Source organism: Periophthalmus magnuspinnatus, chromosome 22 (assembly GCF_009829125.3).
Source record: "Periophthalmus magnuspinnatus isolate fPerMag1 chromosome 22, fPerMag1.2.pri, whole genome shotgun sequence".
Classification (NCBI taxonomy): Eukaryota; Metazoa; Chordata; class Actinopteri; order Gobiiformes; family Gobiidae; genus Periophthalmus; species Periophthalmus magnuspinnatus.
Window position 1 is genome coordinate 19,896,889 of NC_047147.1, and position 25,811 is coordinate 19,922,699.

The window sequence follows — 25,811 nt, forward strand, 5'->3', positions numbered from 1 at the left end:
ATAAAATGAATGAATAAATAAATAGATAAAATAAAATGAATGAATGAATGAATAAATAAATAAAATAGAATGAATAAATGAATAAATATATGGATAAATAAATAAAATAAAATGAATGTATTAATAAATAATTTAGAATGAATAAATAGATAAATAAATCAATAAAATAAAGTGAATGAATGAATAAATAAATATAAAATAAAATGAATGAATAAATAAATAAATAAAATAGAATGAATGAATGAATGAATGAATAAATATATGGATAAATAAATAAAATAAAATGAATGTATGAATAAATAATTTAGAATGAATAAATAGATAAATAAATAAAATAAAGTGAATGAATGAATGAATGAATGAATGAATGAATGAATGAAATAATTAGCCTAAATAAGACTTCCAGTCGTAACTTCCACCCCAAAAGTTTATTGTCTCACAGTAAGTTCACTTTTTTTCCCACCTCACCTCTCCAAAACAGCTCCAAATCGACGCGTGCGCAGTGCCGTCCCCGCGCGCTCCTCTTCTAACCGCACGCTCCCAACGCCAAATTCCACCCCAAAATTCCCGGCTGCATTCCCGTTCCCATCGTAGCTTTTGAAAGGAAAAGTGGGCTTGGAGGATCGTCGTGACGTAAGGCGTGGAGAGAGGGAGGAGGGCGCACGGAGCGAGGCGACTCCATTTGCCCCGGACGCAGCCTCGCAGGAAAACTGTTTGGGATAGTTCGCTTCGGCGGCTACTTCTCGTGGATTTACTCCCATTTTCACTCACCTTCACAACTTTTCGCCCATGATCTAAAGGAGGGACACTTATTTGTTCATTTTAGTCGTCTTTTTTTAGTCTTTTAGCTTTTTTACCAAGGTGAGTTTCCGTCCCAAAGTCGCTTGGCTGTGAAATCTGACAACGGCGCAGGAGTTTGCTGGCTAGTTGTTGCTAAAAAATCACTGCACGCTTACTTTAGTGACATTTTAAACTTATTCACAGTTGTTTTATTGCTTTAAACCGCAAATGTTGACATGTTTGGCCCAGAAAAGCGCAGGGTAAAGCTTGCAAAATGGAATGCATTGGTTCCAGTGTGTGCTATTTGTAAGACAGCGAGCTTTCCCGTTATATGGAACAGGTGAAGGCTGCAGACTTGTACCAGCCTCACTCGCCATTATTGTTGCGCACTGGCTGTTTCTATCGATTCTTAAGTTGTTTGGGTGGATAAGTTGATTCCCTTCTTCACTTAAAAGCTTTAGGCCTGCAGTAAGTCTAGAAAAACAGTTTTTTTTATAGCCAGAGTGGAGGAAAGAGTGGCCCAAGACCTGCCAAAAGCTACAGTTGTGTTTCAGAAGTTAGTTTGAATGGTAAAAATAACAGTTTTTGATGTGCACTGCCTAATTTTTACTGACGTGTAACTGTATTGTCTCCAGTTTGTCTCCATGCACATGTTTGATGCTTGAATGTTCTTCAGTATGAGCTCAAACTTGTGTCTATTGGTGTTTTCTGTTAGTTTTTCGCTCGCCTCTCCACTGGTGTGACTTGTAAACTTGAACTGGGGGCATCTACAGCTTATTTCCTTGGCGATAGTAAGTTTAAAGGTCCTGTATTATGCATAATTGACTCTTGTGAGCTTTAAGTCATGTTATAATGTTAACTCAACCAAAACATACCTGGAGTTGTGTTTTGTTTCATTCACAAATCCTTTATTATTAGTCCGTCTACATCTCCAGAGCTCAAAATGCTCTGTTCCACCTTGTGATGTCATGAAGTGGTAGTTTTTAAGTTAACCGCTACATTTTACCTTTTAGTTCAGTAGAAATTGGCAATTCCAGGGCTGAAATGATCCAAATGATTCTAGTGAAGGTGTATGGAGTTTAAAAACACAGTGGAGCACTTCCTGTATTACCACACGATGACATCACAAGGTGGAACAGAGTGTTTTCAGTTTGAGAGAAGAACTCAGCTTAAATATGCAGGATTTGTTTATGATGGACTACTCCATGTTTAGGATGAGGAAACAACATTATAACATAGATCGAGCGGGAAAATAGAGCAAGATGGACCCTTTAATGCTATACTATGGAACTTTTTTAGCGCCTATATACTCCTTCCTACCTGCACAGTGTCGTAGTGGCCTACACAGAGTCCACGTTGCCTACATGAAGACTATTACGGGCTTTCATTGAGCAGTTAAGTATTCAAATGGCAGACAGCTGTTTAAATACAAAGGTGCAAAGTTTGGCCCTTGTCTTGACGTGAGGTTGCTATGCAAATGAGGCGGCTGCTTGGAAAGTTTGACCCACGCTTTCCAGGACTACGGTGGTCTATTAGGGACATTTTTTTCCTACTCATTTTAGTTCATATTTCATGTCTGCGTTTAGTATAGAGATCGTATTAAGAACAACATGGTCCCCTTGAGCGTTCCCTTCTGAAATCTTAAAGGAGTGCTACGTAACGTTTCCGGTCAGCATGGAGATATTATTGCTTTACTTGCATGTTTCACGGTACAGCTTTAAAATGACCTATCTCCATGGAGACGAGGGTTGTCAGAAGTATTAAAAATCTGATGCTAATCGAAAGTTTGAAATTTTAGTATCGTGACACCACTAATTTAGTATTATGTCTGCTATCAGTTTTCCTGGAATGTTTCACAGTATGGCATTAAACTTGTCCACCTCCATGGAGACGAGTAGCTGATGACACCGGGCTAAGTTACAGGTCAGATCTGTGGAGAGGCAAAAAAAAAAAAAGACGTGTAATCGAATCAGTCAAAGATACGAAAGTTAAACATCAAAAACAATCGCATCTCCATGGCGACGAGTGAGACCCTGCACGAGAAAAGTTACTTAATGCACCTTTTAAGAAAGAAATGAACTGAAAACATCAAACTTTGAATTATCGCTTTCGTGTTGAATTGACGTAGAATGCGTTATTCTCTAAATTTACCAGATGTTTTAAGGTATTTCCATCACATGTAATTTGATTGTTACTATGGCAACACTAGCCCCTTAGAAAGCTTTGGTGGTGAATGTGGGATTACGAGCAGAATGTAGCCTCACGTAAAGCTCTTGGTTAAAACGACTCATTCTGTTTAGAAGAAAGTATTGGGTTTGTGCGGTTTGTCGGCTCCATTAGTTTTTGAGTAACACATGTTTTAAAGAGACGCCGTTAAAACACGTAATGGGCCATACTCACGACTGATGTAACATAATTGATGCTTTATGAAAAGAACTGCACCATCGTGTGTAGAAGTTGGCAGACGGCAGCAAACAGGAGCCTCTAGGTTGAAACGGGGCCGCAACCAAATCGGAAAAATTGCGACTATTAAAATTTCCGTAATCCCTAAATGGACAATAACACAAGCCAAAAGACGTTTTATCACGTTATTAAGTTCAAATGTACAAAAAGGAATACACAAGCTCTTATTTTGTTAGTAATGCAAATTCTGTATCTAGAAACATTTATTCATAGCAAAATAAAAGACAGTGAGAGAGACGGGTGACAGTTTTTTTTAATCTAAAGTTAACTGGAGTCGATGGAGCCGGAAGCGCGCCCATGACCACTTCCTATTTGGAGCGCGGTGGCCAGCAGGTTAGCTCTGTCCGTTTATAAATACAGTCTACGGTGAAGATGTTTTGCTGCTCTAAAACTTTTGTCCAGTTGATAGAATCTGTGGATCATACATGGACGACTGTGGGATTACACAGACAAACCTTTATTCAGTATATATCAACTATTTGGTTAAAAATGTATGTTAAAAAAAAAAAACATCTGAATGTACAATATGTTTGACTAATTACTGACTGTTTCACTACTAACGTTGCGGTCCAAGGATGTAACAATGTTTTGACAGTGCAGTATCAAAAACCCATGATTGTTACTTCAGTTACATAGAGTAATGTTCTTGCGTAAGACGTAAATGCATAGTTTTGGTAAAAAAAACAAAACTACAAAGGCGAAGATGCTCTGAACATAAACATTGAAATATGACAATTAAATACACTGTAATCAAAGGCCATCACACGCCCTCTGCAAAGAAACATGATACTACAACTTGTACGTGGTCTGAAATACTACCGTACTTTGGTTTCTGGTATAAGATTAACTGTTAAAGAGCCCATTTTACACTGTTTTTTTTTATGTTTCCTCATCAAAAACATACCTTTATTCACATATATTTCACACACAAGCCCCGCTTTGTTCTTCTCTCAAATAGAAAACACTCTGTTCCACCTTGTGATGTCATGCAGTGATACAGGAAGTGCTCTACTGTGTTTTTAAACTCCGTACACCGTCACTACAATCATTTGGATAATTTCAACCCTGGAATTGCCGATCTCTACTGAACTGAAGGTAAAATGTAGCAGTTAACTTGAAAACTACCACTACATGACATCACAAGGTGGAACAGAGCATTTTGAGCTTTGGAGATGTAGACGGACTAATAATAAAGGGTTACTCAAACGTGTGAATGAAGCTAACGCCAATTGAAGAATGTAAAACGTGAAATTAATCTTGAAACACAACTGTATAGCTCCTTTAAAAATAGCAAAAAAAACCCAAAAAACATCAGTGTCTGTCCCTCTGGTCTGTCCCTCTGGTCTGTCCCTCTGGTCTGTCCCTCTGGTCTGTCCCTCTGGTCTGTCCCTCTGGTCTGTCCCTCTGGTCTGTCCCTCTCCTGACTGCTCCTTTGCTTTTGTCCCAGGATGGCTCTGGACGGGATCCGGATGCCCGACGGCTGTTACGCTGACGGGACGTGGGAGTTGAAGATGCACGTGACCGACCTGAACAGAGACGTGTCGCTCAGGGTCACCGGGGAGATCCACATCGGAGGGGTCATGCTCAAACTCGTTGAGAAGCTAGGTACACTACTGCTGCTGCTTATGTATCACAGAGATGTCTCGCTCATGAAACTGGGACCGGGACAGGATCGGAACCAGACCAAACTAAGTCTGTTTCAGGACTAAATCGGGATCAAAATCAGGACTAGAAGGACCATGATTAGAATGACTGACTCAAACCAGAACCAAGACTCGACCCAAGACTCGACCCAAGACTCGACCCAAGACTCGGACCAAGACTCGGACCAAGACTCGACCCAAGACTCGACCCAAGACTCGACCCAAGACTCGACCCAAGACTCGACCCAAGACTCGACCCAAGACTCGACCCAAGACTCGGACCAAGACTCGGACCAAGACTCGGACCGGGGATAGTTCCATAGCTAGAGCCAACTTTAGGATTAAACTGGGACCAAAACCAGGACTAGAGCGACCGGGACTAGAGCGACCGGGACTGGAGCGACCGGGACTGGAGCGACCGGGACTGGAGCGACCGGGACTGGAGCGACCGGGACTAGAGCGACCGGGACTGGAGCGACCGGGACTAGAGCGACCGGGACTAGAGCGACCGGGACTAGAGCCAAGACTAGAGCCAAGACTAGAGCTAAGACGGACTAGAACTGGAGCGTACGGGACTAGAACCGGAGCGTACGGGACTAGAACCGGAGCGTACGGGACTAGAACCAAACCCAGGTCTTAAACCCTACATTCACACAATCCAATGTAGAAATAGCCCAGTTTGCAGTTTTGTCTATGGTTTACTTAAACATTGTTGCAGTGGTGGTTGTGTTTTTATTAGTATGATTTGAAACGTGCAGTGAAAGTGCACCAATTCTATAAAACCGAGCTGTATCCATAGAATTCTGAGTATTTCTTTTTTCAGTTTGAGTTATACGTTTGGATCGCTGCTTTGGGCTGTAATACAATGTAAGCTTTGTCCAACAACAGACGCCAGAAAATGCCCAAAATGGAATCTCTAAATGTCAATGCATGAGCAATAAGTGAGGAAGTTTGCATTCCTTAAAAAATGTTCAGAATTGATTAAAAAAAAGACTTACCGATGAGATTGAGGTTGCAGCTAGTTGAAAATGTTTACTTATACTGTTTAATCAATACTTCTGCTAATGCTAATGCTAATTTATGAACATCGCAGTGTTGCCGGGGACGTGGTTTTCCGGCGGAACTATGCGACTTTTTAAGAGCTTTTGTGGGTGAAATATATTGTCGGGTTTGGCCAGAGCCGGAGGAGCTCTACTTTCATAAATACATTGGAAAATCCAGCCTCGCCATACAGGCAGGTTTGGGCAGTTTTTTTTCAGACGCTCCAGTGCGGGTTGGGTCGGTGAAGCCTGACAACTCTGAAACATCGCTATATTCGTCCCTGTTTCCCGAAATTTCAGATAATTTGCTCATATTCTACCACATTGTGCTTCTTAACATGCAAAACTGAAATTATTTTTGAGCCTTAAAAAGTACCGACCGCGCTAATGAACCCTAAATCACACCAGGTCTCTGAAGTGGACAGAAGCAGCGCTGTGTTTGGTGTTAAGAGCCTTATTTAAACTGCTCTTGAGTGTGACTCCGCAGATGCATTCCTCCTCAAGTGCTCTTCGCGGCTAATGCAAATGAAATGCATTTCCTGTGACCTCTGACCTCCACTGTCCTGTTACAGCAGTTGTCCAAAGATTTCGAATAGAGTTTTGAATGTAGAGTGGCTCAGTGGAGGTACAGTGACAGTGGGATGCTGTGGGGTCTAAAGAAAGACAATTTTAAGTTGTTTCTGTGAGCAGTTGTGAAAAAAGCTCTGTGTATTCAGTTGTTGCGGGTCCTTATTAAGTAGCAGCATCGTTTGTTTGATCAGTGGGTTTCTTGGAGTTGTTTTAAATGCGATGTTTTGTCGACCTAGCAACTGGCATAGCGCACTGCCTCGGTGTCCTGAGAATGTTGTTTGGACAGTTAGAAGTATACGGAGTAGTTTTTGTTGTTGTTTCTTGAAGTACTCACTTTATGTTTAGGTGTCCCCATTGTCCCCAGAGAACTTTATCATCTGCATTTGACCCATCCTTCAGCGCATTCGGACCCATCTTCAGATTTTGAGCTAGTCTTGGTCCGCACTACCTTAGCTGGAGCATTGTACCTTATTGTGCGCTTTTTGGTTGATGGTAGAAACTGCAGTAACGCACCCAGACGTGGAGAGAACATGCAAACTCCTGTCACGATAACACATTTTGAAGTTTGATATATTGCTGAAGAAAATATAGATGATAAACGATATATGCCACTGATGTAATAAACCTAAAGTAGAATTATCTCCCAAAAAACTATTCTAAATGTTTTTAACCATATTATCCAAACTGCAACAAATAGTTAGTAGTTAGTTTGTATCTATAGGGAGTCATAGAAGTTTTTTATTTGACCCTCATCAGCTCAAATCTAATGGCAGAACTGGAAATAAAAAGTTAGACTAAGACTAGTATTAAGAAAAAAGTCTCCACGGTAAATATTGACCCGCAAAAATGATTGTTCCACCTGAAATCACCATCTTGTGCGACCATCAAATGAGAACATTTTCGCTGTTATCGCCATGACACTACACTTAGCTTTTTGCAACGCCTCATTTTGGCTAATGCTAATGACCCTCTCGCTCCACATGCATTTAGAAAAGTACTTACTTCCATATGACATTGACCCATTCAGACCTGGAAGTAGAAGGTTCATTCTTGGGCCGTGTGTCGTCCCTCATACTCCAGACTTCCTGCCAGACCGAACGTGTTTCTTCCTTAGGCGTAATTGGTCGGAGCGGTGCACAGGCCTCCACTATCCCGACGCTCACAACACCGCTCTTTTTCACCGAGGCTGCACAAAGGTCAGTGTGGTTGGCGGTTCGATCCCAGGCCGCCACAGTGCCTTGTTGTGTGCGCATGCTGTTTTATCAGAATGCTCCGAATTCTTTCCCAACTCCGGGGTTCCTCTCCGCACTGCCAGCCCTGCTCCTGTTGGACAGCCCGTATAATTGAGGTCTTTGTTCAGTTTATCAAGTGTGCAGTGCTGTTGGGTGAATTGGTTCGCCCACTTCAGATCTGGTCTTCTATGTTTTATGTAAAGAGTTTGGTGAATAGTAGAGTGCGTGCGAATTAGGCCTGGGACGATATTGAAATTTTGTGTTACGATTATTGTGTCCAGAATAATTGCGATTAACGATTATATCACCCCCCTGTAATACAAACTAATAGGAAGAGGGTCCAATTCTGGGCCCCGGACGATGTGTTGTTGTTTTTTTTCCTGCACATTCTGGTGATATAACGGTGATTTTCTTTGTTGGCGATTATCACGATTATATAAAATGACCCACGATTGATCATTGTCAACCTTTTTCATCAAGATAAATAGTATTATTGTTGTCTGTGTAATCCCTCAGTCGCCCAGGTCTGATCCAAAGTAAAATCCAGAATTAAATCTGTCAAATCTGTCCCATCTCTAGTGCAAATGGACACTGACAGGCTTCTTCTGTCCTAATGAAAAGTAACCAGATCTTTAATATGTGACTGATTTGGAGTTGGTGCTGCGGTCGGTATCACAGTGTACACTTTGTTAGCTAAGAGATGTCAGAAAATGGCTAAAATGAAATGGAATCTCTGCAAATCCATGAATGAAAGGGATGTATAGCTGCTTATTGAAAAGATTCTGAATCTGCTTTGGAATAGCTCTTTCAAACTGTCCAAAATCATTTACAATTTAAAACAATAGTGATTATTTTCAGTTATTTAATTTTGCATGAACAAATAGGATCGTGCCGGCTGTATCAAAATTAAGCTATGTGAAATTTTACTTTTAAATTCCATAAACTTGTGGAACATAGCTATGTCCGTAGATATGAGAGAAACAGTTTCAAATTCTAATGCTGATTTATTCTTAATTACAAAAACATTGGGCATAACGGCAAAGCTTTTGATGTCGTCATTGGTGTTTATGTTCTCAGGATAATCACGAATCAGTGCTAGTGCAGCCTCAGTGAGTAAATTCTGGAGGTCTGAATCTTTAAAATACATGGCCAAGCTAAATTTGCAGTTGTGATCGTAGTACCGGTTTAAAAGCAGTAAGACCACAGACTGCAGATGTTACTTTTAACTGTTTTGAATGATATTGTGAGCTGCAGATTTAGCATACGTTTTGATTTGTATGACGTTGCTGTTTGCAGGTAGAAGTCTGGACGTAGTGAACATTGGGTCTAGTGTCTGTGGTCACACCTCTGCTCCTGTGTCACATACCAGCAGCCTCGGGTTACACATACATCCATGGTACAAACAGCGTAGACGCACACAGGCCTGCAGTAACCCTCACCTTAAGTTTTTCTATGATATTCTTATATTTGGATCCCCTTATCATCCCCCTATGACTAGTCACGGGAGTCATGGGAGCAGAGCCGTGATGTCTGTACCATGATGGATCACCAATATCACTGCGGTGGTTTCCGGGCCATACATGTGTCATATGAACCCAATCCAATCCAGCTACTTCAAATTAATCCTCCTCATGTTTCTAATCATAGAGATAAGAAGACCCAGCGTTCAAATGACTCGAGTCACACTAACTAAGCCAAATACTGCTAATTGTATAAATCAAAATCCAAAATCTCTATAATGATGCAGGCTTTGATGTAGCCCTGTCATGATAAATACTGTATCTACTTGCAGTACATGACCGATGGCGCTGTATTTTTAGGGGTCAGTGTTTGTAATGTGTACTTTTTCCTTTCACCGGTGAGAATTTTTTGGTTATTTTTTAGTACTATGATGAGATTTGAGCTGTAGACTGTTGAACTCATAAACATTCTGTTATTTACTTACTGTAGCTGATTGTTTTTAATTTTAATTTTGTACATTTAGAATAGTTTTTGGACAATTCTGCTTTATAGTTTGGGTTCAATATTATCGTTTATCATCTATATTAACTTCAACAATACATCGCCCTTCAAAATGTGGTGTCGTGGGCGCGTGGATGATGTCACGACCACTGACAAAATCTAAATTATTCATAGCTGAAAATACATAGGGGCCAATCTATAGAAAGTGCCTTCATTTCTCAATAGAATTCTGTTGTAGTTAGTACAACAGAATTCTAGTACAATTTGTACATGAGGATTTTTAGTATAGTAGTATAGTATAGTATCATTGTATTTAGGTATGTTTGCGATATTTCAGTCTGGTCACCGCTCCCTTTGTCGCACCTCACGACTGTCCATTGAGATTTGTTATTTTCACTGATACATGTGAAACGAAGGAGCTCATTGGTCACCCATCATTTTGAATAAAGTTTAGCTCTTTGCATAAATCCGTGACATTTTTCAGTCCCTTGTGAGGTCTTTTTTTTTCTCCTCGTAAGCAGCAATAATTGTTTTGGCTAATTGATTGACTAATCCACCTGTCAATCACGCCCATCTGAACTCTGGAAGATTAACCGGCAACTCACATCTTTGTAAAGTTTTGGAGAAGTGTGTATTGTGGATCCCAGGCGAGGTCTATGTGTGTTTTCTGTCCATATACCGGCTTATAGTCCTCGAAAGGCCAGCACTGACCTGCCTTATCTACTGATGTCCAAGTTCCTGTTCCCGTTGAAACATGGATTTCTGTACGGTGTGTGTTGGTGTGTTTACCCCCATCTCTCTCCTTCCTGTGGGTCGTCCCAGATGCCCCGTCCATGGCCCTTCATAATGGATTAAAAAGGCCAAAGCTGAGAGGCACTTAGCTATTGATCCAGCTACATATACTTCTCCAGGGAAGCGGTATTTAAAGTCAGCATCACCCCCTCATCCCTCCTGTAGCTAAATGCTAAGCTAATGATTGGGGATATGTAAAGAAATGAAGACTCATGATGCAAAATAACGCCTCACAAAAAGGTTGACCCTAATCTCATATAATGTCATTTATAATTTTTCTTATTTTTAGTTTTAGGTCAATTTTGTTTCATTTAAAAAGCAAATCACCTTAAAATGTAAATGATCTTTTCAAAATATTTAGGTGTACATTAAAGTGGGGGTATTACATTTCTACGGGGTATTACTGTAAGTGGGATCACCATGTTTCCTTTTATTGTTTTGAAAAAGCTATATTTGCCGAAAACAACGTATTAACATGCTTTATAAGTTTCACTTTCGTTTTTGGCGGTCTGAGTCCCCTCTTCTTTTGCTCTCAGCGCTAAGTCACTCCACCTTCAAAGTGCAACACAATCAGTGTGCATCCCACTGATGAAACTACTGCACATCCCACCAGGTTTGTGAAGTTGTAGTGTATTGTTTTGTATCATGTTTTTGTATATTTATGGAGAATTGTTGTGTGGGAGCCTGGGTGACGTAGGCTTGTGGGAGGAGCTTTGCACAGAATCTTACAGCTGACCACAAGGAGGGTTTGAATAGGGCCCAGGAGAGATTGCTGAATTACTCAAACATGCGTGGATGCCATTGAATAATTGTTTTCAAATGATTAGTGTAGCCTTAACTTGGACTTCAGTAGCTTAATTTTATTGACTAAAATGCTAGCTAGCTTTTTGTGGTTGCATTTGTGGAGTATGACTCAAGTTGTGTCTCAAATTCGACTTTTAGACCTTTGTTTAGTCAGATTTTCCAAGTTGGTTTGTGAGATGAAGTAGTCACCACAGTATTGGAGAGACAAAATAAATTGGCATTGTATTGTATGTAGTATGATTTTATTTAGATGTGTTAAATCCCAAGCGTGTGAATTACAAAATCTGGTCTCAGATTCTCTCTCTTTCTCTCTCTCTCTCTGGCGGTCCTGTTGTGACGTTCAGTCCTCGCGCTAAAATTCCATAAAAGTCTTGGATGGAGCAGGAAATGACTTCCAGGGTTTGGCATGTTGTGCTCTCTCTCTCCCCTCTCTCTCTTCCCTCTTCTCTCTGTCCTCTCTCTCTCTCCCCTCTCCTCTGTCTTCCCTTTTTCTTCTCTCTTCCTTTCTCTTGCTCTCCATTCTCTCGCACTTCAGTCTTCTATATCTTTATCTCTTATTTCCTCCCCCCTCGCTTCCGTGTTCACGGTGTCACCACCTCTTTCGCACCTCTCCCTCTTCTGCCTCTTCCTTTTTCCTCTCTTTTTCCCTCCTCTCTCTCTCCTCTCCCTTTTTTCTCCTCTTTCTCTCCTTGTCTTCTCTTCTTCCCTCCTTTTTCTCTATTTTCCCTTTTCTCTCTCTCCATCTTCTCCCCCTCTTCTTCCCTCTTCCCTCTCTCCATCTTCTCTTAGTCTTCTTTCTCTCTCTCTCTCCTCTTCTCTCCTTGTCATCTCTCCTTCTTCCCTCCTTTCACTCTCTGTCTCTTCCCTCTTCTCTCTCTGTCTTCTCTCCCTCTTCTCTCTCCTTCCCTCTTCTCTCTCTCTCAATTTTCTCTGTCTTCTTTCTCTCTGTCTCTTCCCTCTTCTCTCTCTGTCTTCTCTCTTCCCTCTTCCCTCTCTCCATCTTCTCTCCTTCCTCTTCTCTCTCTGTCTTCTCTTGTACTTCTTCCCTCTCTCTTCTCTCTTCCCTCTCTCTCTTCTCTCCCTCTTCTTCTCTCCCTCCTTTTCCTCCTTCTTTCTCTCTCTTCCCTCTTCTCCCCCTCATCTTCCTTCTTCCCTCTTCTCTCTCAGTCTTCTCCTGCACTTCTTTCCTCTCTCTCTCTCTTCTCTCTCTCCTTCTTCCCTCTCTCTGTCTTCTCCTGCACTTCTTCCCTCTCTCTTCCCTCTTCTCTCTCTCCCTCTTCTCTCTCTCTCTTCTCTCCCTCTTCTCTCTCTCCTTCTTCCTTCTCTCTCAGTCTTCTCCTGCACTTCTTCCCTCTCTCTTCCCTCTCTCCCTCTTCCCTCTCTCTCTTCCCTCTCTCTCTTCCCTCTCTCCCTCTTCCCTCTCTCCCTCTTCCCTCTCTCTTCTCTCCCTCTTCTCTCTCTCCTTCTTCCCTCTCTCTGTCTTCTCCTGCACTTATTCCCTCTCTCTTCCCTCTTCTCTCTCTCCCTCTTCCCTCTCTCTCTTCTCTCCCTCTTCTCTCTCCCTCCTCTTTCTTTCTCAGGAGGTTGTGTCATCTCTTGGATCCTGTGCTGTCTCTCTCACTCATCCAGGCTTTCCTCACACTTACTCCAGTTTCACCAGTCACTTCAGTGCAGTTTACTGGCATCTGCAGCACAAATACTTCAGGCTTAGTAAAGTTCTGTTTAAAGTAACTGTATGTACTCTCTCTTTCTCTCTTTCTCTCTTTCTCTCTTTCTCTTTTTAGTACTACAATCACAACTGAACCTGGGCTGCCAAACACACGAGGCTCATTCTGCTTTCTGATTGGATAATCGTCTAGGAAACCAAAACACCAAATAAATGGTCCATCATGTCCAGTGTTTTTATAATTCAGAATAAATCAGCATTACAATTGTTATCAGTAAAAGTTATGTTTGATCTGAACATGTTTAGCTTGTATTTTTGGACACAGTTAGGTCACGTTTATGGAATTTAAAATCAAAATCTTACAGACAGCTCCTTTTTTTTTGATACCTTGCTTAGTTTTGTTTTAGACCTTATAATTCAGTTGCTATGTTTCCAAAAGACACATGCTTTTATATTTATTTAGATGTTATTTCAGTTATATTTTTTATCTTTATGTTCATTCTATTTGAGCTTTCAGACAGTTCAGACAGTTGGACAGTTTCACTCTGTATAGGGTCAGTAGAGTTTATCCGTGGCAGTGTGCGTCCGCAGAGACTTGGCTGGTCTGACAGTGGAATGCATAGAGGACATGAGACAGGATGTCCACTTCCTCTGAACTCGTCCTGTCCCCTTCCCACTATCACGGCTCACTCTGCACTCTGAAGAAGTCACAGATATAACGCAGACTCTAGGGTTTGTAACCTATTTTGAACCATGAGTGAACATGAACAAGAACATGTTTCAGAATAAACTGTTGGCCCCGCTCACTTAGTCCACTTCTTTACACAGTCTATGGTCGAGGTTCAACATCAGTGTGAGAGAAGTGGACTAAGTGAGTGTGATGTCAGCCATGGCGTTTGGCTCCAGTCAAATGAAGCTCATCAAGGCTAGCCGTTATAGGGGCCAATTTGAATCCAAGTGTCACATTTGGAATTCCGACTGAGTATCACAGCAACCAAAGTAACGCCTTTTCCTGCCTACACCTCTGGTTTAGGCAGGGAAGGCGTCTGATCTGTCTATGTTTAATGTTCATATCTTGATTCACGGACAAAATTGCAAAATAGAAACCCCATGATCATGTACAGAGGGTCAATGCGAACATTTTAAGACCACAATGATGAAGCTCACTACAGCAGTTACAGAGACGAGGGGCCATAGTTTTTCAATGTAAAGTGAATTGGAGTCCGTGGAGCTGGATCTTGCATGTGATCACTTACTATTTGGAACACGGCGGCTAGCAATTTAGCTATGTCCACTTATATATACAGTCTGAGTCACAGGAAGTCTCCATACAGTTCTCATTCAACAATGTTGGATAACAGTGGATAAAAGACATTATTTGTACAAATGTTTCTTGTTTGTTCCAGTATATATATTTTTTGTATAAATCAAAGCATTTCATCAGTCTGCTCAAATAGGATGGTTACAAATGTTTGCTCTGATGATAGGATTCCTTTCTGATTTGTATGATTTGGCATGGCAACAGTCAACAGTGCAATTCAAATTAAAATATTATCTTTTGAATCATAGCCATATAATTGGTGCACGCGGCGTTCAATGCTAATGCTATCATCCACTTATCAAGGCAGCTTGTCCGGGAAGATTTTGGAACATCTGAGCCAGTACCCTTTATGTTTTTTTTCTAGCTCTTAGCATTGGCCTGCAAAAATCTCAAATTATGAATAATCCAGACCCACGGACCACATTTGCCTGAGGTCAAAACCTTGTTACAAATGTGTATAAACCTTTTGCTGTTTTATTTTAGATCATAATTAGTATGTAAAGCAGTAATCTGAGCTAGATTTCTTGCGTGGTCCTGGTAAACATCTAGTGAATTCCTAAACATGATCAGATATGTGACATAAACATTGTATATACTTTAACGTGGGCATTGGCCTCACCGTTTATTTTTTATGTGGAGGAACAGTCGATTTGACGTAACACCAGGAAGCAGCTAGCCAAGCAACAGGCAGAGACACAATTTCACGTCTATTGAACTCTATGTTTTGAATGAGGAAAGGTTGTCACAAAAGCCTTCAAATCCGAATGGAAACATGCCTGAAATCCATGAATCCATTTTTGTAAAACCTCACATCCGTCTAACCACTGCATCCCTCTTTTCACTGTGGATTTATGTATGAATTGTGATTGTGAGGTCAGTTTTGGCGGGCTCTTTATCCCTCGCTCTGATCTGTCAAACAGGAAGTAGTTATGTTGAGAGTCCTGCCCAGCCCCGAGCTTTTCCTGTTTGAACCGCTCGCTGATACTTCACTGATTACTACCACGGCATACTGTCAGATGTGCTCATAAGCGACTCAGAGCGAAGTAATGTGCTAGATTTGTGTTTTTACGTTCTAGGGTCGTACTAGGCAAGGTTAAGAGAAGCCTACAGCCAATTCTGTCAGTAAAAGCGTGTGGTTGGGAGCAGACTTCTGATTTTGTATATGTTCAGGAAATATTTTTAAGTCCCAGTTTAGTTCTACTTGAAATTTTTTGTTTGTAATGCTTTTCGTATATCTACAGCTACAACCACTCTTTAAATGGCAACCCCTCTGGAATATGGAATTACTTTTGTCTGTCAACTTGCGCACACCCTTTACTGTCCTCTCTGCCCCTTTAGCCTGCGTTTTTGTCCCTGTGCTGTTGCCGTAGCGGAGGGCACGGGCCTTTGTCGTAGCAGGGCGCGTACCTGTAGCTGTATATGGGAAAGTGATCCTCTCTTTTTGTTAGCTTTAGCCCTGGTTCCTTTCATTTGACACTGTGCTTTTGTGAACTCTCCCTCCTGTAGAGACGATGCCGGCTTCTGTTACCTGCAGAGCTTGTTTTGATAAAAGCGGCCACTGTAACCTACTGCAGGGGAAAAGTTATCTGAAAGCTCATATTATATTAAATTTGTTATACAGGTGTTTTGAATTAGCATTGGGTTTCGATGTTTTGCAGTTTAAATGTAATTAAATTCTGATTCAGTTCACGAAGCGTCATGGTAGGATTGTTAAAAATATCAATAATCAGATATTAATCGATATTATAAATAGTATCGAAACTAGATACTCATTTGAGAAGGTATCGATACAAAAAGTCACATTCACAGGACAGAAATGAACCTTTCCTGAATAGATTTAAAATGATCTTGAGCTGTGGTCTGTCAGTTTTCCTGGACGGCGAACTAGAAGCAGGAGTCGAGAAGGCCGGGCAGTTTCAAATCAGTCTCTTTATTCAGCAGATGCAGGCATCAATCGAATGAAACACCAACTGTCTCCTGTTTTACATCTCTACTGTGGCTCCTTATATACTAGTTAACACACGTCATAATTCCTCAATAATTAGCTAGAAATGTACAGCACGCAGATTGTTATCTAGGTTCAATGAAGACAAAGTGCACAAAAACAAGCATTTTTAGCTGATCTTTCAAAGTATCATCATATATGGAGGTTCAGGGTACATATACAATCTCATGCCACGTTGGCGCACACGTAAACAGGAGTACAAAGTATGATTTACCATATTACATGGAATAATAATCTCACAATTTCCCCTTTTGATCACATTTACACATGTGATCATCAAAACAAAATCAAAAAACAAAAAAAACAAAAAGCTACTTTCACATAATAATACATTCAACTTAAAGTTCCCATATGTGAGTAAAATTTTAGCTTTAGCTTTAACCACCCTGATTATAACACAACCCAGCCCTTAGGCTAACATAGCACATAAATCAATACATGACTCTCGGACAGCAAATAAGAAACAAGGAGCACTTACTAGGATTCAGAATTTGTTTTCTTGTATACTTTTTTAGCAATCTACATAATTTTGACCAAACTTAGTCAATTGATTCGGGACCTGAGAGTTGGGACCCTACAGAGAGTAATAGAATTTGTGACGAGGGGTCTTTTTTCGTTAGGGCAGTTGCAATCAATCGTTCTACTAGAGATCGGAGACATGGGATAACACAGCATCCAATTATGATCAAGATAGCAATTACAGTCAATATTGTAGTAATGACAGATATTATGGTCGTAGTCCAAGGACCAAACATCCCGTATAACCAATTTGACCAAGTGTTTTCAGATACGCCAGAATTCTTAGCAAATTCCATGGACAAGGACTTAAGTTTGTTCAAAGCTTTTGCAATACTTCCATCGGGTGAGGTATTATTTGGTATATAAGTACAGCATTCTGCTCCAAACATGCTGCATACTGATGATTCTTTGGCAAGTAACATATCTAGAGCAATCCGATTTTGCCAGGCCATAAGTGACGTAGGGCCCAATTGCTCTACGATGCCTTCTATTGCCTCAATTGTGTAATTTATAAATCTTTGTTGATTATAGTAGAGATAATTTATCCAAGCCGTATTTTTAGTAGCAGTTACTCCAGCAAATAAAACTGAAGTAAATCCAGCCGCAACTACATCTTGTGCTTTGAACTCATTTGGAACCCCCATGGGTATACCGATAGAACTGAGGTAGATATCTTCATTAAATGATCCTTGGAGTTTGGGTTTAGATTGAGGAGACAACGACCTTTTGAATACATGATTATTTCCTGAGTTAACTCTGTATGACAATTGAGTTTGTTTTACATTTAGTGAATTTGCTGGACCTATGGTAAATGGAATAATTAACATAATCGGTGCACAAACACCTGACCATGTTTTTGGTAGAATGGCATACAAACGTAAATTTGCACATAACCACCAAATATCTGCACGAGCAGTATTATGGCCGTTCAGAAAAGCAAATTCTCTATAATTATCAGAAGATAAAGTCTGATTACAAAAATGTTTAGTGAAACTCTCTATTTCATTTTTATCATTTTTCCCTGCGTCTGTACGCATAATGGTATCTTTAAGGAAACACGTATATTTAGCTATTCCCAGAGTCCAGGATGTCGGCACATCCTTGGAGGCTACTACTGGTAGTTTATTATGAAGTTGATAGCATTCATCAGTTTTATCAAATGAATTTTTAGTGAAGAGTTTAAGTATGCAAGTTAGGTCTTTTTCATTAGAATATGGTATTGATGTAGTTGTTAATCGTGGTCTAGCTGCAGAACATGCAATGCAATCTTCTGTAGTTAAAGTATGGGCGGTATACTGTACCCATTTTAGCCAAGTATTTTCATTCATTTCGTGCCCTGTTTCAATTTTAATTGCTTCGGTTAGGGAAATTAAATCATTTTCTGGAGCAGGTTTATTAGGTTTCAAAATTGTTGTTTGGATGTAGCCTTCAAAATTTAACTTTAGTTTTCTATTGCAGGGTACAGTATCAATTTTTGAACACTGGAATCCTATAGAATAGATTCCAGAGTCATTAAGTGTTGGATTTTTAATAGATAATACTAAAGGATTGCATCTTTGAGTAATTGATTTGCGCCCTCTACAATGTTTTAGGTCCTCTTGATAAGAAGCATGATTTTTCCTAACTTTTGTTAAAGTAATTCTCTGTTGTAAGCCAATTTCAAAAGTATCTTTTTCTTTATTATATTGTCCACTGGTACTTGTTATAACTCTGGCGATCTCTATAACCTTATCATTTTGAGCATTTACCTTGGTCAGACATGTATCTTTGCAGACAATTTGTACATTTAAGGCATGGTCTATAGCAGGTGCGTCTTGCATACAGTCTAGTACTTCGCATACATCAAAAAGTACGTTGTACGTTTGTCCTTCATAACAATATTTTAGAAGTTTTGGTGTCCCTCTCTTTACTCTTTTCAGTGCCCATTGTCTCTTACCTGTATTGTTTGTTGTCAGCTCGGTTGTTGTTTTGATTGTTGGCTGTCCGAGGCCATTCTCAACACTTCCATGAATAAGGGGAACGTACCAACACACTAGAACAATAGAAATTAGCATAATTAGTGTGATCCAGAATAGACAATGAAAATTTTCCAAAAGTTTTTTCAAAAAATATGGCTTAAAAAATGGCCTATACTCTCCTTCTCCCGCTTCTTCTTCTCCCCCTTTCTTCCTCCTCTTCTGGAGCCCCAGTGTCAGAAGGTGGTCGGGGTTGTTCATCAGGGTCGCTGTTTCCAGCGATGTCTGGATTTGGTCGGCTTTCTTCATTCTGCATGGTAGATGTGGTGGCAATGTCAGTTTGGATTTGGGTTAGACTTCGTTCACTTGGGTCTACTGGTGACTTAAAGCAGTGTGATAAATGGTACCACACTTTAGATGTTTCTTTTTGAACTTGTACTGATCTTCCAGTGGACTGTAGAACTTGATATGGACCAGTTTGATATGGTTGAGTCCAGTTGTGTCGTTTGTGTACCTTCACATACACAAAAGATCCCGGGGTTATGTTCATCTCTGGATCAATTACATCTTCAAGATCATGTGTTCTTTGTCTACATTTATGTAGTTGCATCACTATTTCTTGGAGCTGCTGAACATATGAGTGATGTTGTTTGTCCCATTCTATAAATGGTGTATCTTCAGTGAATGAGCCTTCTGGTTTATGCATTTCTCTGCCTGTTAATAGGAGATGAGGAGAATATGACGTGGTTTTGTTCACGCTATTTCTGATGTCCATCAAAACAAAAGGTAAGGCAGTGACCCAATCAAGTTTGGTGGTTTTCCAAACCTTTGCAAGTTTTCTTTTGACAGTGGCATTCATCCTTTCACATACCCCTTGACTGGCCGCATGATAGACAGTACCAAAACGTTGGGTGATATTAAGAGCCTTTAGCACATCACGGACTATTTTAGCAGTAAAATGTGTCCCGTTATCTGACCTTATGACGTGTGGAATGCCAAATCGTGGGAAGACATCAGTAGTTAGGTGCTTAACTACTTCCTTGGCAGTTTCCGTCTTGCAGGGGAACGCTTCAACCCATCTTGTATACTCACAGACTATGACCAGTAGATAGCGATATCCTCGAACTCTCATTTCTGGACCCATGTCTGTAAAGTCCATGACAATTCTTTCAAAAGGCTTATTGGGAAGAGTATAAGTTCCTGGCGGTGGTTTACAAGCTTTCTTTGGATTCATGGTTTGACAAATGCGACAATCATCTATCCAATATTGCATGATAGACTTCATGTTTGGGTGCCACCACAAATCGATATGTTTGAGGATGGCTTCGTAGCTACGATGAGTAGGGGTGTGGTATTCGTCGTAGAGCATCTGCAGCAGTGAGATAGGAGCCACAATTCTTCCTTCATGATTTCTCCAGATTCCTGAAGGATCTTTAATGGCCCCACGTTGTTTCCAAGCACCATGTTCGTATGCTCCAGCTGCTTCTTGAATTTCTCTTATGTATGTTGCATCGATCAGGTTTGCATCAGGTAACTTCTCAATCTTTTCTTCAGTGCAAACAAGCATGTTTCTTGGATTATAATTTGCAGCTTTCTTTGCAGCTTGATCTGCGGCTTGATTGCCCAGGGAAATGGAGTCTGTTCCCTTGGTGTGAGCTTTGCATTTCATGATAGCAAGTCTTGATGGCAATTGGACAGCATCTATCAGTTGTTTGATCAGTTGTTCATGCTTAATTGGAAGGCCGGTCCCAAGTTTGAAACCATTTCTGATCCAGCCAGCTAAAGACAATGTGACAGTCTTGTAAGCATAAATTGAGTCTGTATAGATGTTTACTGCTTTGCCTTCTGAAAGTTGTAGTGCTCGTAACATTGCTGTTATTTCAGCTACTTGTGCAGAACCTTTTGCTATCTGCTGGGCTTCCATCAGACGATATTGGTTAGAGGGCAGTTGTTCCACCACTGCATACGAGGACACAATATGACCTTCTTTTGCTCTGTATGCACATCCGTCACAGAAAATGGTCATCTCTGGGTCTGAAAGAGGTGTAGTATGCAAATCTGCTCTCACATACAGTTCAGTTCTGACTTTTTCTTCACACACATGTGAAAGTCCTTCAGTCTCCATATTTACTGCCATATTGGTATTTCCTCCTTCAAAAGTAATATGGGACTGTTTCAAAGTCTTTGAAATATGATTGGATCTTCGTGCAGTAGTTATGAACAAACGAGAGTTGAGATAAGCAAGTATCCCATGTTGAGTGTGCACCACCAGTGGATGATTTTGTACAATATGTGAAGTCTTCTCAATTGTCTTTGCCAGAGCAGCCAGATAACGAGCACAACCAGGTTGAGTTTGTTCATGGGGATCCAACTTACAAGAGTAGTGTTTCAGCACTCTTCGGCTCTGATGATGCTTTTGATAGAGAACAGCTTGGACAAATGATTGTTTCTCTGTCACATCTAGATGGAAGGGAATGTCATAATTTGGAGCACATAGGCTGCATGCTGCACAAATAGCTTGTTTTGTCTTGATAAATGCTTCTTCAGACTCCGTCGTCCACTGTAAATTGGCTGAGAGGTTATGCATACCATGGGGCTTAATGAGTTCTCGGAGGGGCGTTGTGAGTTCGGTATAGCCAGGGACGTACTCCCTAGAGTAATTGCAGAGTCCCAGGAAACTGAGCATTTGACGTACCGTAGTTGGTTTTGGAGTACTCAGGATAGCATCTTTGTTGTTGGCAGACACTCCTTGCGCACCGTTCGACACCTCTCGTCCGAGAAAATGCACAGTTTGTCTTGCAACTTGTATCTTTTGCCTTTTTACCTTGTACCCCTTTTTCGACAGATGTGTGAGCAGTTGTACTGTTGCTTCTAGGACCTCTTTTGCCGTTTTTCCAGCGATGAGGATGTCATCCACATAAGTGATCAGAGTGCATGTCTCTGGAAACTTCAAATCTGCCAGGTCTTGTCTTAGGAAGTGGCTGAAATAACCGGGACTGTGTTTCCATCCCATGGGCATTCTTCGGTAGGAATAGACTTTGTCTCCGTGTCTGAAAGCAAAGTACCTCTGGGAGGAGGCCTCCAAGTTGATTGTGAAGAATGCATTTGCCAAGTCTAAGACAGTGTAATACTTATGCTCTGGTGACAGATTATTCAAGGCGATGTAGGGGTCTGGCACTGGATATGATTCTCCAGCTGTAACTTCATTGATTGGACGGAAGTCTTGAACCATCCTCCAGTTCTGCAAGTCCGATTTCTTCACTGGAAAGAGAGGTGTGTTGTATTCTGATTCAGTTTCATATATCACTCCAGACTCCAGCAATCCATTAATAGTTTCTTGAATCCCCATTACTTGGTCTTCTTTGAGTGGATATTGGGGATGGTATATCGGCTTGCTTGTGGTGAGTTGCACTTTAACAGCATGTTTCGTCTGACCCACATCATTCGGGTGCATCATCCATATGTGTGATGGTACTTGGGCAAGATACCTCTCTGTATCCGGATGATTCTCGAAAATTCGTTGTCTGGATTGCTTGGATGCTCTTGTGTTATCTTCAGAGCCCTGAGGTAGCACAATTCTGAATATTTTGTGTTGTGAGTTGTAGAACACACCTCCGATTTCGGTGGCTTCATACTGAAGACTTGAAGCCAGCTTGACCATTGGACCAAGTTGTCTTGGTGAATGATGTTTGGATATGGCCAGCGATACGTGTGGTGTGCTTTCTTCACTCCCCCTGGAATACGGTCTCAGTTCTTCTGGGAGGGAGACTGCGAGTGCCATACCTTGAGGGCCCAAGTAGAGATATGAGTAGTTCACTTGAAAAGTCTGTCCATCCACCTTTTGCCATAATTCGTCATAGGTCTCATCATCAAGTGTGGAGTAGTATAGAGTGACATGCAAGGGGTCAAAAGGTTCACTGAGTGGATATAGTGATCTTGCCCATGTTTTGTAGTTTTGCCATAATGCTGATGCAGTGTTACCTTTTTCTGGATCTGTGAGTATTTCTGTCCAATAGATTGTGACTTGTGACTTTGAGTCTTGAGCAGTATCTGGAGAAAGGTACAAGATCTCAGTGGTTTTACACATAGTTGCATCTCTCAGTATCTTGAGGGTTTCACATCGGTCCAGTATTTTGTGACCTTCGGGGCAAAACACCACTGACAATGATAATTTGCACATCAAGTCTCTTCCACATATGGAGATACTGCAGTCAGGCAAGTATAAGAATTCTTGTTTCACTGTCTGTTCATTCATTGTTACTGCCAATGGTTCAGTAAAAGTTCTTACTTCTGGTTCTCCCACACAGCCGGTTATGGACATAGTCTTCGATGAGAGTGGAAATTTCTGTCGAATGCAGGATACTGTGGCTCCTGAATCCACCAAAAATTTAATCTTTTGTCCATTTACCTTCAAGACCACCATTGGTTCGCTCTTCCATGGTTTTAGCGAATGGTCTGGCTGTAGGCCCCTTCAGTAGTCATAGTGTTCATCCAAGGATCCATGAACATCTCTTCCTCCTTGATAGTAAGCTCCGACGTTCATGAGTCTTCCATTTGGAGGTGGGGGCATTGGACCGGCTGTCTGCTGTGGCATCATTGGTGGCTGCTGTTGTCGGTTGTATCTCTGCATTGGTTGCCTGTATTGTTGAAAATTGTGTGGCTCTTGCCTTTGTCCTTGAGATGCTAAGGGACAACTTCTTCTCCAGTGTCCTATTCCATGACATAGGTGGCACTGATCACGTCTTGGATTGTTCATGTAGCCAGTACCTTTGTTTCTTCTGGGGTCTCCAAAACCTCCTTGGTTCCTTGATTGAGGACCGTTGTAAATCATCACTGGCACATTTGGTATTGACATAGGCTGACCTGTTTGGGAGTTGGGTGTCACTGCTGTTGCTTGTGGTTGCTGTGTGTTCATCACCATCTTGATTGCAGTTGTTAGTTGTTTTGTGACAGATAACATGTCTTCTTCAGCAGGGTCTGACTGTATACTCATCACATTTGTGTTCTTATCTTTCTTCTTCTCTTTAACTTCAGTTTGGTATTTCTGCAATTGCAACTTCACAGTAGCCAGTTCCAACTCCTTCTTCTGGTCCTCAAACGCCTTCCTGTTTCTCTGCCACTTGTTTATTTCATGATTGCAATGTGCATCAAAGTCGTCTTCAGTCTTACGGTACAGCCCCATCACATTTTGCAAAGCCTCTTGAACCTGGTTAGGCATCCCCTTGACCAGAACAGACCTGAACATGACTGACATACCAGTTCCTGGCTCAATTGGTTCTCCAGTGACATCATGATATAGGCTTGTGGCACGTTGCTTGAAGCTGTAATAATCTTCAGTATCTCTCATCTGCATGGATAACAACTCTTCTGTCACAATGCATGGATATCGTGTCCTGAGTTCTTCTTCCAGGATGTCTCGGAAGATGTGAATGGCATTGTTATTCTGTAGCCGCATTCTCAATCTTCTTTCTATGGCTTTTCTGATGTTATCAGCGACTGTTTCATCGGCAGCTTTGATTAGGGCAGCTTGCATGTCTCCCCAACATAGTTTATCTCCAGCCGTCTGCTTCAGGAGAGCTCTCATCCATGGCACGCCTCCTTTGGTCAGCTTTGGTAGGGTGAGCATCAGGGCACTCCAGTCCTTTAATGTGAATGGCTGGTAGACCACTTGTCGGCCATCCGTCCTTATTGGAAAGACAGTTGCAGGTTCTCTTTGTTGGATGGGATTGATGGTACCGTTGATGTATGCCTCTTCGTATCGAGTCTCTTCAACAGTTCCGCTGAATGATCCATCAACTGAAAAGGGTTCATCATTTTGTTTCATTGAGACTTCAGCCATAGCACCTCTAGTTTCATCTTCTTCAGTCCTTGAGAGCAAACTTCCGCTTGTCTTCGTTGTCATCTCTTGGTCAGGCATCATTTCTTGTCTTTGCATGCGTCTCTCGTCATCACTTCGCTTCAGCTTTTTCTCAGTTTCAATAATATGAGCCAGTGCAGCTACTTGGTTTTGGACAGAGTCAATTTTTTCTTCTATTTCTCTTGAGCATGCTCCAACAGATGTTAATGCCAACTCTCCTCCAACTACCTTGTGAGTTATCTTCGGGGTCAAGCATGCAGCCAGGTCTGATGTCATCATGGAAGCAGAAGATTTCCTCAGCACTGGGTTTTTGCTGGTGGTACCTGAATATGGTGGGGGCAGAGCAGCTTTTCTGGACATCTCATACCAGCATTCTTCATCATGTGGGGATGGACTGGTTGCATACCGTAAAGTACTGTCGAGACGTGGAACATCATCATCTGTGTTGTCTTCATCCCATCTTTGTGATCTTTGATTTTTCTTTAGTACTTTACTGCCAGTCACTTCTTCTTCTTCATCAGAATTTTCAGGTTCTTCCCAGGACTTTCTGTGCTTAGAGCGTGTGGCATATTTGTGTGATGTTTTATTTTCTTCAAGGGTTGGATATACGCCTGCTGCAGGTTCGTTCGGTTTCTCTCTCAGCAGTTCTTCCTTCAGGGACACTTCCTTCTCCTTCGGCTTAAGAACCAGGATAGAAGACAATTCTTTCGTTTCTTTTATCACCGTCATCTCCTTTGCCCATTTATGCATCTTCTTCGCCATTCTCATCTCATTCTCGTACTTCTGTATTTTTATTTGACTCTTCATCTCATTTTTGTGCTTTTGTATCTTCAATTGGTTCACCTTTCTTACTAAAGCACTTCGGGTTGGGTCCAATTGGCACTGTTTGATCTTCTCCTTGTAGTAGTTTTTGATGTTCTTCCATTGTTCTTCTGTGGGGGCAATGGCATCTTTTCCACCATGGATCATTCCTTTTTTGACATATTTTTTAATAATGACTTGAATGATGGACTGGGTTTCTTGGGCCTTTTTTGGATCTGCCTCCTCCTGCAGGGCTTTATTTTTCCAGAATTCTACCAATTGGTCTAGCGTGATGAACTGGGACATTGTGATATATATTGTATTATAGTATTTTGTTAAATTACCCTCTCGGCTACTGTATAACAATTTGGATATTGTTTTAAATTTGTTGTCAAGTCTAT

General features: G+C 41.2%; 1 protein-coding gene across 2 annotated transcripts in view; it reads left to right on the forward strand.

Moving 5' to 3' along the window:
- The first annotated feature begins 536 nt into the window (after positions 1-536).
- fermt2 (FERM domain containing kindlin 2) overlaps positions 537-25,811 on the forward strand; it is an 80,399-nt gene continuing 55,124 nt past the window's right edge. For both annotated transcript variants that reach the window (XM_033988096.2, XM_055230982.1), the window contains exons 1-2: positions 537-861; positions 4,691-4,848. In XM_033988096.2, the coding sequence (XP_033843987.1) occupies positions 4,692-4,848 (157 nt within the window). In that variant the 5' untranslated portion in view covers positions 537-861; position 4,691. The remainder of the gene's footprint in view (positions 862-4,690; positions 4,849-25,811) is intronic.